General features: G+C 40.6%; 1 protein-coding gene and 1 pseudogene across 5 annotated transcripts in view; one reads left to right on the forward strand and one right to left on the reverse strand.

Moving 5' to 3' along the window:
* ttc7a (tetratricopeptide repeat domain 7A) overlaps positions 1 to 17,895 on the reverse strand; it is a 127,412-nt gene that overhangs the window by 100,933 nt on the left and 8,584 nt on the right. For all 5 annotated transcript variants that reach the window (XR_015852473.1, XR_015852472.1, XM_088351392.1 and 2 more), the window contains exons 5-12: positions 14,371 to 14,501; positions 10,270 to 10,394; positions 9,927 to 10,005; positions 9,670 to 9,839; positions 7,968 to 8,031; positions 7,759 to 7,896; positions 3,230 to 3,313; positions 957 to 1,061 (exon numbers count right to left, since the gene is read on the reverse strand). Coding sequence is in view for 3 of the 5 variants with exons in the window: in XM_088351392.1 (XP_088207518.1) it covers positions 957 to 1,061; positions 3,230 to 3,313; positions 7,759 to 7,896; positions 7,968 to 8,031; positions 9,670 to 9,839; positions 9,927 to 10,005; positions 10,270 to 10,394; positions 14,371 to 14,501 (896 nt within the window). In the remaining 2 variants the exon portion in view is untranslated. The remainder of the gene's footprint in view (positions 1 to 956; positions 1,062 to 3,229; positions 3,314 to 7,758; positions 7,897 to 7,967; positions 8,032 to 9,669; positions 9,840 to 9,926; positions 10,006 to 10,269; positions 10,395 to 14,370; positions 14,502 to 17,895) is intronic.
* LOC148354451 (U2 spliceosomal RNA) lies at positions 275 to 411 on the forward strand (annotated as a pseudogene).

Raw genomic sequence — 17,895 nt, forward strand, 5'->3', positions numbered from 1 at the left:
AGCCCGCGTTTGCTCCTCCCCTCTTTTTTTATTTGCTCGTGCAGAATAAGTGTCACAAATAAATACATTACAAAAATATACAGTTGCAAATACATATTACACATATTTACAAAGAAAGACGGTACATCGAGAGAGTTTTCAAAGCTTTAATAATAATAATATAACTTTCATCCTAAACCATGCCTTTGGGAGGTAGCCTCACGCTACTAACAAGACGCTCGCATATCTACAAATTAGTCTGTTAAGGAAATAAATAACGTAATCGATAGAGACTATACTCTTAGGGATCATTTCTATAGTTTTTGACTTGGCCTTTTGATTTTTGCATTCCGGAGATGGAATAAGAGCTTGCTCTGTCCACTCCACGCATCGGCCCGGTATTGCAGTACCTCCGGGAACGGTGCATTCGCAATGATCGCAACAAGGCTTTAGGGCTAGGACCTTAGCTTAGCCTTTTGGCTGAGAGTAAGTGTCCCGGCTCCTAGGCTTTGTAGCATATAATGAACTGACCGATAACGGATAATGGATAATGAATAACGAAGATAGATCAATAACCCTTAAAAACCCCAAACCCCATCACGGCAGACCATCTGCTTCCTCCTCTTTGGTGATGACATCTAAGTTGTCTTAATCAATGGATCAAGTGGATTGGCCGGTCCAAATTGTCCCTAGGTGTGAATGAGCGAGTGAGTTGTCTGTCCCTGTGTGCCCTGCGATTGGCTGGCAACCAGTTCAGGGTGTCCCCTACCCACTGCTGATGGCTGGGATGGGCTCCAGCACCCCCGCGACCCTACTGAGGATAAGCGGTGCAGCTAATGAGATGAGATCTTACAACAGAAAATGTATGTCTTCATTTATTTTTTGTGCAGTCCAAGACAAGGGCGCTCAAACTTTATTATGCATTGTATACAGTTTTATGTGAATCAAAATGTGGTTGTATATCAAGTTATATTCACCCAGTGTAGTTGACCAATGCAGACTTTAGCTGCCAGCAGGGGCAGCAACGGGTCCTCTGGTCTCATCCGAGCACATTCTTTAAACACAGACACAGCACCAACTGCCTACAAACATTGAGTAAGAAAAGGAATCCACAGTCATTATTATTGAAAATGGATATACAACATAGGTGAAATCAAACGCCATTTTAATCGTCGCCTTTAAATTGACAAAAACGTGTAGTTGGTTAATACATGTGCCGAATGGACGCATGCGCACCAACAAATGCACACTGCCACAGATCCGTAAATAGAAGCTGAAGTGACAACACCAAGGCGGCCCTTTCTCCTTCTTGGGAGCAGCCTATTTGTAGACCACTCCATTGATTTGCTGTGTCACATAATACAGGGAACCAGATCAATTTTTTACACACAAACACGTGTGGACTAAGAAGGGACTTGCATGGAAAACAGAAACCACATGGCAGGGTTCCATTCCCCCCATTAACCTTAGAGAATATCTTATAAAATGATAGTTGAGAACTATACCAACGTGTTAATAGCAATCGATTTCCGAAATAATTTGATATGAAATCAAGATAAGCGCCACTCAAAATGTCCAAGCAGGATGCTGCGCTATTGTGATCACTGGCTTAACCATCGGAAAATACAAGCGGAATAAATGTTAGTGACCAGCACGTGTTGCTTGTTTGAAGTGATGTATGACCTCTGCAGCAATACGCTGAGCTGAAGACCAACTACTAATGGCATTCGAAGTAAGGCTGTCACGATTAAGAATTTATATCTATCTATATATCTATCTACCTTGGTCATATCCCTCAAGAGGAGTGACCGACAGCAAGACAAACACAATAACAAAGAAAATAAAAGGGAAAAAATAGCAAACCCTAGTTATAGGGTCACTAAATGTGACTATCCAAATGTGAGAGGATGTGGAAGTAAAGCGAATGAGTGGAAGAAAGTGGAGATCGGAAGGATGATGACTAAAAGGAAGGTTGATGTGTTAGCCTTGAGTGAAACGAAGATAACAAAGAATTTCTGGAGACGATTAATTGGCGATTGATGATTATATTGGAAAAATAAACCCCTCTGCGTTATATGTTACTATGACAATATTATCTTAATATTACATTGAGTATTACCTAAATGCTGATTTGAGAAGGAAATGAAATGTTTTAGAGATGAAGTTTTTGAGGAATATGTTAGGAGTGACAAAATTGGATAGATTGAGAAATGAAATTGTGAGAGACAGAACTGGAGTAGTAGTGGAACTGAGCAAGCGTGTGGATGAGAGAGTACTCTGTTGGTTTGGACACATAGAGAGGATGGATGAGGGGCGAATGTTGAAGAGGATCTACAGAGCAGAAGTAAATGGAAGGAGACCAAGAGGAAGGCCGCGATTGACGTGGATGCATGGTGTTATGAGTGCACTGGAGGAAAGAGGTCTAAATCTAGTGGAAGCTAGAGCTCTTGTTGGTGATAGAAATGAGTGGAGAGGTGTTGTAAATGGATAGTTGGATGTTTGGATGTGTTCTAAGGGATGGGCAGGGCATCCGTATGATGCCGCAGGGGTAAACCAGTGAAAGCTGTTGGGCCCTGCTGTTGAACAGAAGAGTGTGTTGAGACATGGCTGCTTACTTGAGTCCGGTTTCATCTGGAGGGACGAAAGCATGACCAACTTGGGTGCCAAGGTGCTTAACATGTTTGGGTGTTTGGGCATTTGGGTTGGCCATGGTGCGCAAAAAAATTTGTGTGTGTTTTTTGCTGCTTTTTCTCTTTTTTATTTTTGTTGTTTTTTATGTGTTTGTCTTGCTGTCGGTCACTCCTCTCGAGGGATATGACCAGGGTAGAAAGTTAGATAGAATATTACATATACTGTTCACCTTAATAAAGAATAGCAATGGAATGGTCAAGAAATCAAGTCAAGGGATAATCAAGAAATAATTATTAACATTCTGTTCCTCGTATTAAATGCAGCTAACAGCAGCAGACAGATGTCTCTTTTCTTAAAGGTCTTATGCTTTGAAAACAAAGACTGGTAAACAGTAAACAGAGGTATGCAACCATGGTTTCTCTCAGAAACAGTATAAAAAATTGAAAGCTAAAGTTGTGCAACTATGATGACCACATAACAGAGTGCCGATGTACTCGGTTTTCGCGTGAGTTGACGTCATTCCCTCGACATTTATGTCAAGGGTGGTCATAAAAGGGGGTGGAAAGAAAAAAAACGACGGTAATATGAAAAATATTTGCGACAGGAGGAATAATCTTACCTTCCCAGATGTCATGAGTGACAGGCCTAGCTGTTGCCAGAGGTGGAACTCATTGAAAGAAAACTTCATTGCTCGTTCCAAACACTGCAAAGGCAGATGAAATTTATTAATTATAGCGCAATATTCAAATCTGGATTGGCTTTACAAATCTAGATTTAAAAAAAAACAATAAAGGTGGGTAAAAGGGCAATTAAATGGCGAGTGACTCGCATTTAGAAAATTAAAAATGTGCCTTAAAGGAACATTATTTAACAGACATGGGACCAAGTCACACATGTGCAAGTCTCAAGTAAGTCTCAAGTCTTCACCTTCAAGTCCCAAGTAAGTCCCAAGTATTTTTTTCTTGGGCAAGTCAAGTCACAAGTCAAGTCCCGAGTCTTAGATTGCCAAGTCCAAGTCAAGTCACAAGTCATAAAAACAGCGACTCGAGTCGACTCGAGTCCAAGTCACTAAGTCTCAAGTCCCCATGTCTGCTATTTAATGCTTCACAGTGGTAAAAAAACATAATCAATCAAAAAAAATGAATAATAGGAAGTAATTACATTGTGTATTTTTAATAATACTTAAGTAATGTGGATTTATTCTACATAACATGAGGCTCACCTTGAGGGAGCTGACAAAAATCTGTGCCATCTTTCTGTTATAGGTACCCAATAAAACCAAAAACCTTGGGACACCCTGAAGTGGTTGCTAGCCAGTCACAGGGCACACAGCTCTTGTTGATGATAGGAATGAGTGGAGAGGTGTTGCAAAGGGATAGTGGGATGTTTAGACGTGTTCTAAGGGATGGGCAGGGCACCTGTATGATACAGCAGGGGTAAACCAGTGAAATGTGTCGGGCCCTGCTGTTGAACAGAAGAGTGTGTGGTGTCGCCCTGACCCGAGTGACACGGCCGCTTTCTTGTGTCCCGTTTCATCTGGTGGGACGAAAGCATGACCTACTTAGACAGATTCATTCTTTACCTCATTTGTGCCCAGGATATTCTAAATAAAAACCTCAACGGAAGTACCAATTGCAGGCGTCGAAGCAGTGTGATTCCAGTAAAAGTATTTTTGAAGTACTATATCAGTAGTTCAGTTGTTGTTCATGTACTGGATCAATAAGGAAATAAAGGCTATTATGGCTGGCAGCTGCCAAATAAGATTTTTGATTCAAAATGAGTCTGTATTGTGTATTCTATCCAAAATTCGCTTTCGCTTTTAATATAGGTGTACCAAGTGTTTTAGCCCCTAATTATGCCTCCGAAGAAAGTCAGTGCAAGCAGCAAAGTTGCTACAGGTGAGAAAAGAAAAGTAGTGCGTACAACTATTGCATTTAAGAAAGAAATAATAGCAAAATATGAAGGAGGTGTGCGAGTGTCTGATCTTGCCTGCGCCTTCTGCTGACCACCACAAAGGTAAGAAATCCTGTTCATAATTATTTTCTTTATCCTTTTTTTTATTTTTACACGTTCATGTTAGCGTTATCCTTCGTACGGAAGATTACGATAACGCGAACGTAGGATTAGCCTGGGTTAGCATTCTGTTTACGTTGAACATTCAGGTAAACATTCAGGGTGTTGGAACGGAGCCCCCTTTCCAATGAACCGCTCACCACTTGTTGTGGAGACCCGGGTGCTAAATGACTTGTAAACGACCTTAATTTTTTTTTTTTTACACGTTCATGTTAGCGTAATCTTTCGTACGGAAGATTACGATAATGCGGACGTACAATTAGCCCGGGTTAGCTTCATGTTTATGTTAAACATTCAAGGTAAACATTCAGGGTGTTGGAACGGATTAAAACGATTTACATTATTTTTTAATGGGAAAAAGGATTTCGGTGATCGAACAGGGTTCTGGAACGGATTATGGTCGAGAACCAAGGTTCCACTGTACTTGAACCCAGTCCTGTCTGTCCCCTGTTGTCAGTCCGCCTGCGAACCTCAGTGTATACTAGGCAAGCCTTTTTCGACCCTGACTCCCACCTGTCCCGGTTTTGCTCCCGTCTGTCTCCGGCTACGACCCGTTTTGCTCCTGACCACAAAGCAAACCAAAAAAGGTTTCTATTTATTTAAGGATGATGGAACATTATACCGGGCAGCACGGTGGCGCAGTGGTTAGCGCGTGTGCGGCACAGTTCTGAGGTCATGGGTTCATATCCAGCTACCAACCTTCCTGTGCGGAGTTTGCATGTTCTCACCGTGCTTGCGTGGGTTTCCTCCTGGAACTCCGGTTTCCTCCCACATTCCAAAAACATGCATGTCAGGTTAATTGGCCGGTCCAAATTGTCCCTAGGTGTGAATGGGCGAGTGAATTGTCTGTCCCTGTGTGCCCTGACTGGCTGGCAACCAGTTCAGGGTGTCCCCTGCCCATTGCCCGAAAATGGCTGGGATGGGCTCCAGCACCCCCGCGACCCTACTGAGGATTAGCGGTAAAGATAATGGATGGATGGATGGATGGATGGAACATTGTACCCACATGAGAGTATTTTTCGTGTCCTTTTGTATTTTGTTTAGTTAGAAGCAGCTGGTATTCCAACATGTACTAAAGCAGGGGTCGGGAACCTATGACACGCGTGCCAGCTGTGGCACGCAAGGGGTTAACCAGTGGAACACGAGCGGACGGCAAAATAATAATGATTATAGTTTTAAAATGCGCATTTTTACCTGAAATTTAGACATTTTCAGTTGCGCGCCATGTTATTAAGAGGCTTTACGTTAGCGCCCCTCCTCTTCTGCTCTGTTTGTGAGCGTGTGTCTGCGCGGTGCCTCGCAGAGGAGAGATCCGTGTTTTAACCAAGCCAACTAAACACACGCGCGCGATAAATGAAAGAACCATGACGGCTCCTTAAGCGAAAACATCTCATTCTTTCCACCCATCGCGGACAGACGAATGAGGCTTTGTGCAAAAAATGACCGTGCTGTTTTGTGCATTATGCCTCGAGAGCGTTGTAACTCGCACAGCACGTGTAAAACATCATATTACGAGATGAAACATGAACATGAATTCAAGAATGAGTTTGACAAGGCGAAGACATTAAAACGCGCTGTGTCCAGGTACGGCAAACAAACACAGACCCTGAAAACTTTTGTCACTGCTAAAAATGCCACCACCGAAGCAAGCTATCACATTGCTCACTGCATAGCAAAGCACAGAAAACTATTTACTGATGGCGAATATTTTAAAGAGGCGTATGTGTTCGTGTACGCCTTCTGCTTTGCTGTTGTTATTTCAAGTTTTTATATTTGCTGCAACATGATATCTTTGATAAATGGTATGGTAGCTGTCCATAGCACTTGTTTTTTGATTGTAGTTCATTGTTAATGAAGAATGGTTGATTCTGGTTAATTCTTTAAAAAGTCATAGATGGCTACACGCCTTTCCCCTTGTTATTCACATTCATTTTTTTAGTTGATTGATGAACAAAAATAGTGGAGGATAAATAGGTCAGTTATGCGATTAAAATGTATATCCATGTTGTATATTTGGACTGGTGTAAAATTACAGCTCTTTTGGATATTAAAATAATGTGCGAGTCATTAATCTTGGTGTGGCACACTGATTTACAAGGGCCCGAATGGAGAACGCTCTCCAACCTGCTGATTTCTTCTTGGCTCTTGGGATCACTAGACCACCATTTTCAGAGTGAGGGCTCCGGACCGGAACATAGGGGGAAATTAAATCTGAAAGATATGAGGGAGCAACTCAATGCATGATTTTGTATAATACCAAGAGAACCTTGAAATCACATCTTAAGCTAAAAGGGAGCCAATGCAGGTTAGCTAAAATTGGGGTCATGTGGTCAAACTTTCTTGTCTTAGTTAAAAGCCTCGCTGCAGCATTTTGTACCAGCTGAAGGTTCTTTTAAGGTTCTGTTGGTAGTGTACAAAATCATGCATGGACTTGCTCCATCCTATTTTGCAGATTTAATTTCCCCCTAGGTTCCGGTCGGGAGCCTTCGCTCTGAAAACGCTGGTCTACTCGTGATCCCAAGAGCCAAGAACAGATCTGCAGGCACAAGAGCGTTTTTCATTCTGGCCTCTTTGGAATACTCTTCCTCCTGAGATTCGATCTGCAACCTCAGTGGAAATGTTTAAATCTAAGCTTAAAACACACTTCTATTCTATGGCATAGGAATAACTTATATTTTATAATGACAATATCTGTGTATTATTTGCCCTCATGTCGGTTTTAGATCAGGGGATGGTGTCATAATAATCTGTAGTTTGCAATAGTCTTTGATCTGAGCAGCCCTTTGAGACTCTTTGTGATTAAGGGTGTCACAAATAAACATGACTTGACTTGACTTGAAGTCTGTTGGTCAAATATTACACACTGGGGCTTCAAATTCTTATTAATGTCAGTGTTGAGACAAAAATAAAAGGAGCGAGACATATAATCCCTTTAGCTCAGGCTGATTAGGCCATCCATTAAATACTTTGCTGAAGACAATTCTGTCCCAAACCCTTCTCTCACTCATTCATAATATTCCCTGTGGTGTACCAGAAATACATGACAGTACGGTAAACACTTGTGTGTCTTCAAACCTCCGACAACATGTTGTACTGTCCCCTCCTGACCATGCCAATAGCCAGCAGGTCGTAGACAGAGACCGAATCCTGCAGGGTGGCCTGGCGAGCCTCGGCCTGGTCCGGTAGGCGACTGATGACCGCATCGCCGCTGGCCTGCATCAAAGCGGATAAAGACAATGATTGATCCAGACTTTCCTGTGCGATGCGTGTGGTTCATGTCTCACCATGGACTCTGTAATAAGAAGCAGCAACACAGCCTCTTCGACCACGTCCTGAGGACAGAAGCAACTGAGGTGGAATAAGAAAAACACAAGATTATAGAAAAGTTCTTTTTTGTCACGCAAAGGCGAGGGTATCGTTTACTTCGGGCTTTTGAGTTTCCGAGGTGTCCGATTTCGGACTCACCTGGGGTGTAATCCGACACGGATCACCGAGAGAGCACAACACGGCATGTTTTCAGATGCATTCCATGCTTGATATGTACATATTCAACACTTTTATGTTTTTTTAGGGACACTTTATAGAATATAGCAGGGGTGGCGAACAGGTTTGACACAAAGAGCCGAAATTTTTAACAGTGAGAGTCAAAGAGCCACAGCAAGCACTGACCTGCCATGACAGAAGGACACACACAAACACACACAATTAAAAACATATTATTTCCCATAACACACTCCTCTCCTTGTTGATTTCAAGGAAAGTGTCCACCTTCAATACGCACACAAAAAAACCCCAACATGAAACAAGGCAAAGAGCCACAGTATATAGAAAATATGATGAGGCAAAGAGCCGCATTCTCATTGGCCAAGAGCCGCATGCGGCTCTAGAGCCACTGGTTCGCCACCCCTGGAATATACTTTACGATTTAGATCAGTGTTTCTCTAATGGTGGCTGGGGACCCAAAAGGTGGTTCGTAGACCGTCATCAGTGGGTCAAGGGCCCCTGCCCTGGCAAAATAATGCTAATGTCATGACCAGAACGGAAACAGGACCCACTCATGTAACGTTTCTCACAGTTTCATTGGGAAAAAGGGAAAGGATTGCATACACGATCCGGTGATCGCTGGTCGCGGGGAGCAGGTCGCTCTGAACGCGGAAGTGGGACTTCAGTGGCGAGCGATGGCAGTGTCAGGAACTGAAAAAACGGGTCAGTAGCCGGGATAGAAGAGCAAAAACGTGGTCGAGGACAGAAACGGATCGTTATTCGGGACGGGAGAACGGACGTGGTCGAGAACAGAAACGGATCGTTATTCTGGACGGGAGAACGGACGTGGTCGAGATCAAAACCGGTCGTAAATCGGGACGGGAGAGCAGACGTGGTCTAGATCAAAACAGATCGTAACAGGAGAAGAACAGGAGCAAAAGACAGACGAAAAACGGCCTGCCGTGTATAAACAGAGATTTGCAGACGGACCGACAAAAGGGGACTGACAGGACAGAGTTTAAATACTGACAGGGAACAACAAGCTGCAGCTGGCGCCACACAAGCAGGGCCAATTGGGCGCCATGGCAACCATGACAGCTGAGAAGAAGAAAAACAGAGGGTCAATTACACAGTAGATGGTAACAATTCCCTGCTCTAATTCTTCGTGTGCAGTCAGTTGATGCCGTACCAATTGTGTCTGAGAGAGACCACATCTCATTTTATTGTGAATTAGTGCGTTTTATTGCCTTTTTTGGCCAATACTAATGAGTCCCAAGAAAGTTACTTAAAAGGGGAAGAAAAAGTGGAAAACAGTAACAACAACAATCAAGTCGAAGAAAGAAAAACTAGAAGTAGCTGGGACTAAACGCATTTTTAATCAGGAAAATCAAGCTGTAACAGTGTAGTGCAACAATTTAGAAACATAATCAAGTGGTAAAAGACTGGTCCTTGAAAATAACCACACAAATATGCACAATGATGAAGTGAAAATAGGATTCAAACCTGTCGGTAGCATAACGCTGTGGTGGTTTGAAGGTGGGGTAGAGTGCGTCTTTGGATGTGGCCGCACCTTCTCTCCGGAGCCAGGCTGAGGGTGGGGGACCCAAAGGGGCCCAGTAACTGTCCTCAGTCACTGAGCTCAGCAGCACCTCTGCAAGCTTCCTTGCTGCACACTATTGTGTCCAGAAATGTAATTATATATATAATTTATGAACATGAATTGAATTAAAATCCATGTTTGATTCCGTGAAACAACTGACCTTCCTGAAAGACTGAGACCCTCGTGACTCGACCACTCTCATCACACGGCGTAGTTGGTGGGCACCTTGCGCTAGATGACTGATAACATCAATAATGAGTATTTCCGTGTTTTTAAAACAGGATATAAAGTAAATTTAAATACACCCTTGGATGTATTTAGTCATTTTACACAGAGTTCTGATATGATCAAGGCAAAGCCTTAAGAGCCAAACTCAAAGCAATACTGACACCTAATGGTAAAACTAATTCCCGCATTCTGATTTCTTTGGACAAGGCAAAAGTTAGAATTCCCTTCAAATTCCCTAGAAATTTGTGTTTCTGTGCACGGGTGTTAAAACTCACCCCCTCTGCAATAAGCACAGGTATGCACTCTGCAGGGCTGCCTGTAAGAAGAAGCCGAGGTCCACATCCACAGGATGAGAATGCAAAGTGACTTTGGCTGTCTTAGAGTGGGGAGTTGAAACAGTCTGAAATTAAATGTTTAAAATAAATGGCAGTGCAATCAGATACGGCACACATGCTATAAAACACTGGCACTGTTATACAGATGACTGAATGAATGAAAATTTTATTTCGAACATTTCGAACATTAAAATAAAAACTGAACAAAAACAATAACTAAACAACAAAATAATGTTACATAACATGTTCGAAAAGGGGTAGTAAGAAGCAGATGCTTATTTTCCTTACCCCTTCATCTTCCCTATTAAATACACCAATGATAATAACAATAATAGTAATAATATCAATAATAACAGTTATGATATAATAATAGCAACAATAACAACAAGTTAACCATAGTTTTAAACGCAGTATTGACAATATCACTCATGCCCCATTTTCTTCATCTCTGTATTCCGCCAGTAATGTTTTTTTCTATCTAAATTTGAACAAGTGAATAGTTGTTTGATCTCGTCTTGTAAATTGTTCCAAAGTTTGACTCCACACACAGACACACACATACTTTTCCTGGTTGTTCTCACCTTTGGGATTATGAAATTACTACAGCCCCCTAAATTATAATTTCCCTCTTTCCGAATCAATAATGTATGGATGTTTTCTGGCACTATGTTTTTGTTGACCTTAAATAGCAGTTGTGAATTGAAAAATTTTACTAAATCATCCAATTTTAATAATTTTGACTGCAGGAATAAAATATTAGTATGATCTCGATATCCTACCCTGTGTATGGTTCGAATGGCACGTTTTTGGAGGATAAAAAGGGGCTGTGGTGAACTTTTGTAATTATTGCCCCAGACCTCTGCACAATATGTTAAGTATGGATATATGGATCTGTGAATAAAGATTGTTTTTCCATTTGCAGCAGACAAAACCTATCCAAATACTAGTAATGCAACAAAAAAATATTCTTAGTTACTGGGGGAAATATTTTTGACGAATCTTAATAATATGTTCTACGCATAATTAACAAGTTTAAATTCTATTGAAAAGGCCTATTGTATGTTTGGGATCTGATTGAAATAGAAACACACTTTTTTTCCAATTTCAACGGGAAGCCGTTTTCTGAATTCATCACACTCTATTGAACGTGATTTCATTCTTCAACAATTTGGTGAACTAATAATTGGAATGTATCTTCAATGTATTTATTAAGTATTTGTTTATTTTGGTTGTTTATTTTTTGTTACATCTTCAATTGCTTTTATGTTTATCAATTATTAATTTATTTGTTAATCAATGTTTTTTTTTGTTATTAATTAGTTACCGGGAATTATTTCTTGTTCATCATTAAATAGAGTATAATAGTAGAGTGTTTTTATTTGTTTATTTGTTTGTTGATTAGGGTTTGTTTTTTTAATTGATTAGTTGATAAATTCTCATCTGTTTATGAATTGAGGTATCAATTTTTTGTTGATTTTTTAAGAATTATTTTTATGTTAATCAATTGAGTATTTGTTTTATTATGTTTGTTAGTTTTTTATATCATGTTTGGTTTGTTGATTAAGTAATTGTTTATTTGTTTACTGTTAACCAATTTATATTTTTGTTAGTTATATTTTGTATATAATTTGCTTTTTAGTGATTCAATTATTTTTTTGTCGTCTATGTTTCATGGCCTTCTTGATATTGTACTTGTTGTTGCTTATACTGTACAAGCAATATGAATTCTATTTTAACCCAGCCAACAAGCAATCTCATTTTACCTTTAGATAGGTCATCTTGGAAGGGGGATTACCTCATGTGCAGTCCCTTCATTTTTCTCATGTTGAGGTTTTTGAGTTTTTCCTTGCCCTACTGTAGGTTTTAGATCAGGGGATGGTGTCATAATAGTCTGTAGTTTGCAGTAATATGTGGTCTGTGCAGCCCTTTGAGACTCTATACAAATAAACATGACTTGACTTGACTTCTGGGAAGGAAAACAATTTGAATAATTTAATTTACCAAAAGGAAGGGCTTTGGCCATCATTACTGCTTCATGACGATGATAAATCAGCATAACATTTGCACACGTTTTAGAAACGGCGTGCTAATGCTAACATGCTAAAATGAGAATGGCGAAATGCTAACTTTTAACAATTATAGTGTTAGAACTAATAATACACGTAAATGTAAGTAGTAATTGTGAAAAAAATACAAGAATTAGCAGTGTAGTTGAAGACAAATAGTCATACTCACATAATTGTGACTAAAGAGAACTCATTTTGTTGCATTTTACTGAGTTGAGGTTATGTCTGGATTACGGTACGATACTGCCTCCTAGTGGCCAGAGTAGGTACAACAGAAGCCGCAAAAATGAAATGAAATGTAATGCAGCATAAACTAGGCTGCAACAAAAAATGTTCTCTTGTTTCTTTACTTTTCAATTACTGAGGAATAACTTCTTTGTTGACTCTTATTTGTGATCATTTTCTTACATTTTTTACCTGGTTTCTTTCTCAGTTTAGTTTTTTTTTTTTTTAAATACTGTAATGTTAAAGAAACCGTGCGGAATTTTAAACCCTTTTCATTGCAGTCACCATCTCCTGGCTTGTGTGTTCATTGCATCCTCTGTCTGCTTGTTCATGATGCACATGCGAGTACGTGCATTTCTTAGCTTGAATAAACTTGAAGTAGGCGTCTTCTTACTTTTACTGTTTTCATGCTACACTAACAAATAGAAAGAAAACAAAAAAACCTGGGACAAGCATAATGTCACTGACACCCCCCACGCACCCCCAATTCATCCTACATATGTGTTCCGCCCCGAACAGCTTTGCTAAGAGTAAGATAAAAACAGATAGGCACAGTGGGAAATAATGCATAAGGGCTCTTTAAACTCAGTAGAACATACCAAATAGACCTATGATTTAACTATAAACTTTTTCTAAGGACACCTCAAACAATGCATGCCAACTTTTAAGCAATAAAACATTATATTGACATTTTTTTATTGTGTATTTTTTCCTATATCTTTGTAACCTGACAATTGTATCCACTTGAATATGTTGCTTGACCACAAAAATGGACACTAAACTTAAGCCTTACGAGTTGAAACACACTCCCACTCCTCAAGAATGTTTTATATTACATATTGCGGTATTTCAGGCTTTAAACTTATAGATTAAATTTTTTTTAAAAACTTCAAAATACTGGCTCCAACCATCTTACCACCAACAGTCTTTACAGTCCATGCGGAATAAAAGCAACCCCAGAGTATGATGCTGCCACCACCATGTTTGACATTGGGCACAGTGTTTTCAGGGTGTGATGCAATGTTACTCCTACACTAAATGTAACATTTGCATTCAGCCCAAAAAGTTCACTTTTGGTCTCATCTGACCAAAGCACTTTGTTCTATATGCTATTTGTGTGTCCCATGTTGCTTCTCGCAAACGCCAAACAGGACTTTTATGATATTTTTTCAGAAAGGACTTTTTTTCTTGCCACTCCTCAATAAAGAGATGACTTTGCAGTGTACGACTTATGCACAGATTGTGCCACCTCAGCTGTGTATGCCTGCAGGTCATCCAATGTGATCATAGGCCTCTTTGTTGCTTCTCTGATTAGTTTTCTCCTTGTTGGGCTGAAAGTTTAGAGGGATGGCCAGTTCTTAGTAGGTTAGCGGTGGTTTTATGCTCTCTCCATTTTAATATTATTGCTCACACAGTTCTCCGGGAGATGTGTAATTGTTGTGAAATCAGGCATTTAGGTTGACATTGGATTTTAGAAGTAATCAGGGAAATACTGGAGTCAGTTGGCACAGCTAAGAGAACAGGGGGGCAATATTTTTGCAACACCTACTTTTCGTTTTTTGCCGTTGTAAATATCATTTAGTATTTTGAAATTGTTCTGTTCATGGTTGCGTCTCACATGATTCTTAGAAAAAAGTTTCAGTTTTGATGCCCAAAATGTCGCAATACGACAAAAAGTTCTTGGGGGGCTGGCACTTTCGCTAGGCACTGTACGCGTGTTTAAAATGGACAAACATCTCGACGGCTGCACCTTATCAAGCTCCTGCAGGTACGACAGCGCTGCATCACAGGCCTTGAGATAGCAGCAAAGACTCTCCTCTTCCCTTTCCAGCAGACGGATTCGAGAAACTGACGACAAAGCCTGCTGGTCCAGAGACAGACCTGGAGAGCATATGGATGCCACAATCGGGAATTTAATAAGAAAAACACCGTAAAACATATGGCTTTCTTACATAGAATGCCCAAAGGACAGCCAACTGACTGAATTAGTTTTACTATTGATCTGCAAATGAGGCAAACTGTCTTGCTAAAAACTCAGTAATGACCCTAAAGTGAAGAAAATAATATTTAGTGGGGGACAAGTGAATATGTATCTACATTGCAATGTATGTGCTCTCTGCTTGAAAGCTTGAATTCCTTTTAGTATTTTTCTAGTATTTCTGCTGTCTGATTTTTGTAATATTTTTGTAGTCCATCCATCCATTATCTGCACCGCTTATCCTCAGTAGGGTCACGGGGGTGCTGGAGCCTATCCCAGCCATCTTCAGGCAGTGGGCAGGGGACACCCTGAACCGGTTGCCAGCCAATCGCAGGGCACACAGAGACAAACAACTCACTCGCTCATTCACACCTAGGGACAATTTGACCCTGACATGTATGTTTTTGGAATGTGGGAGGAAACCGGAGTACCGGAAAAAACCCATGCAGGCACAGGGAGAAAATGCAAACTCCACACGGTGAGGCTGCGGTAGATAGACTTTAACCCTGAACCTCTGCGTGCTAACCACCCAGTTGCCGTGCCGCCCCATACGCTCGTTTGCGTCAGCAGCTGCGGGCTACCTGATTGGTTCCTGTCCCTGGTTTTTGTAGCATGACAGTAGTTTTAGTTTTGGAGTTTTTCTGTCATTATATTTCTGCAGCAGTATTTTTGTCGTAATTCTGTTGTAATATTTATGTACTAGTATTTTCTATTATAGTATTTCTGCAGAAGTATTATGAAGTATTTCTGTACTAGTGTCATAAACCGGAACAGGATCAGAACCCAAATGCGTGACGTTTCACAAGGCTTTTATTTGGAATGACAGGAAGCCAGAGACCGACGAGATCGATACCAATTGCCCGAGAAGATATCGGACAGATGGAGTCGATACCGGACAGGACGGGACAGACAGGATTGACATCGAAACAGGATATTGAAATTAAACAGGACAAAAACAGACGGGAACGAGACCGGACAGGAAACGCAGGCAGGAAACCGGACACAGTCAAAACCCACGTCCTGCGGGGCAGAGGTTCGTTGACGGACTGACAAAGGAAGAGTGAGAGCACTGAGCTTAAATAGGAGGGAAGCCAATCAGTCAACGAGCCACAGCTGGCGGGGCCAATTGGGTGCCATGGCAACCATTACATTATAGAATTATGTTTTACTATTACTGTAGTTGATTTTTATTAGTAATATTTCTTTAATAGTATTTTTATATCATAGTATTATTGTGGTAGTGTTTCTGTAGTATTTCTTATCAGAACAAAGACATTGTAACTTCTATTGTTAACCCTCGTATTATTAGAATGAGGTCTTACTTTGGAATGCTGATGCTAGAAATGTTTAGAGGTAAACAGTAAATCTTCAGAGGGGCAAGAAAGCCCGATATGGTTTGTATCTCACGGAAAGACGGCAGCCCTAATCAAATAAGCAGAGCGCTGAAAATAGACATCATTGCCAAAATATTCAGCGCACACTTCATTCCCACAATGGCCACCCGAATTGTAAGCAGTACCCAAAGGGAGTTGACCCTCACCGGAACCCTTCGACTTTCTTATGCAGACATTGTGACATCGTTTGTTTGTCCACCTTGAAATTATTCAGTCCATTTTCCAAGAAACTGAGTTTAAATTATAATCGACCAGTGACTCTGGCATAATTCTATTTCAACTAGCAGGAAGTCATGTCCGCTCATCAGGGAATCTAATGACAAGATAATGATGATGATAACAAGATTAACCAGCACAATGTCCTAATCTGTCTATTTCATATTTTTTAAGTATTTTTCATGAGCACACTAAACACGTGTAACCATATATGGTAACAAATAAGTGAAAACTCAATCGAAACTAAGCATTTTCCCTAAAAGCAAAAAAAAAAAATCAATATCAAATATCTGTTCTCGCGATGATAGCCGAAACCATTATCGGTTGATTTCTGGTGTCCATTTAACAATCATGAATCTGTAACTAAAGGAGCAGTAAATTGCCCTTAAAGGGAAAGTCTGCATTATCCGACTACTAGATGTAGCTGTATTGTCATGATTACTGATGTGATGTAAAAAAAAAAAAATTTAAAAAAAAGAGGGGGCTGTAGTAAATTCATAATCCCAAAGGTGAGAACCACCAGGAAAAGTATGTGTGTGTCTGTGTGTGGAGTCATACTTTGGAACAATTTACAAGACGAGATCAAACAATGTCCAACTATTCACTTGTTCAAATTTAAATACCAAAAAAATATTACTGGCGGAATACAGATATGAAGAAAATGGGGTATGAGTGATACGAGAGATTGGGAATAGCGCGTCTAGAACTATGGTTAACTTTGTTGTTATTGTTGCTATTGTTATATCATAAATGTTATTATTAATATTATTACTAATGTTGTTATTATCATTGGTGTATTTAATAGGGAAGATGAAGGAGTAGGGAATATAAGCATCTGCTTCTTACTACCCCATTTCGAACATATTATGTATCATTATTTTGTTGTTGAGTTACTGTTTTTGTTCTGTTTTTATTTTAATGTTTGAAATAAAGTTTTCATTCATTGATTCATGTACCTGTGCCCTCTCCTTTGGCGCCTACTGCCTCGGACTCTGATATGCTCCCTGTCCCTATTTAAACCCACTCCTTTCTGTCACCTGTTGTCAGTCCGTCTGCGAACCTCAGTTTACACTAGGCAAGCCTTTGTTTTTGACCCTAACTCCAACCTGTTTTTTTTGCTCCTGTCTGTCCCACGGCTTGGACACGTTTTTTGATCCTGATCGCGTCTACTCTCCCGTCCCAGCTTTCGACCTTTTTTGTCCTCGACCACGTCTACTCAACTTTCCTAGCTTACGGCTCGCTTACAACCCTGACCACGTTTTTGTTCTCCTGTCCCGGTTACTGACCCGTTTTTTTTCCGTTCCCGATACCGTCATCGCTTGCCACGGAAGTCCCACTTCCGCGTTCAGAGCGACCTGCTTCCCGCGGCCAGCGATCACTGGATCAAGGGGGCAACGCTTTCCTTTCTTCCAATAAAACTGAGAGAAACTTAACGCAAGTGGGTCCTGTCTCCGTTCTGGCCCTGACATGTATTATGTACTGCAAAAGAAAACGAGTGCTCAAAGGCAAGGAGGAATACAAACTACGGGCATTCAAAGTGACCATGTCGCACCAATTTTGTCAGAAATTGGTAGACCCAATCGCGTAACGTTTCACACAAAAGTTTATTGGGATCTCGAGGAAACAAACGCCAGACAGGAGGAGCAAGCAGCTCACGGAATCGGAGCGTGATCAATGTGTAAGTGAT

The sequence above is a fragment of the Urocampus carinirostris genome, chromosome 13 (genome assembly GCF_059441175.1).
Source record: "Urocampus carinirostris isolate Australia breed hairy pipefish chromosome 13, RoL_Ucar_1.0, whole genome shotgun sequence".
In the NCBI taxonomy this organism is placed as follows: domain Eukaryota; kingdom Metazoa; phylum Chordata; class Actinopteri; order Syngnathiformes; family Syngnathidae; genus Urocampus; species Urocampus carinirostris.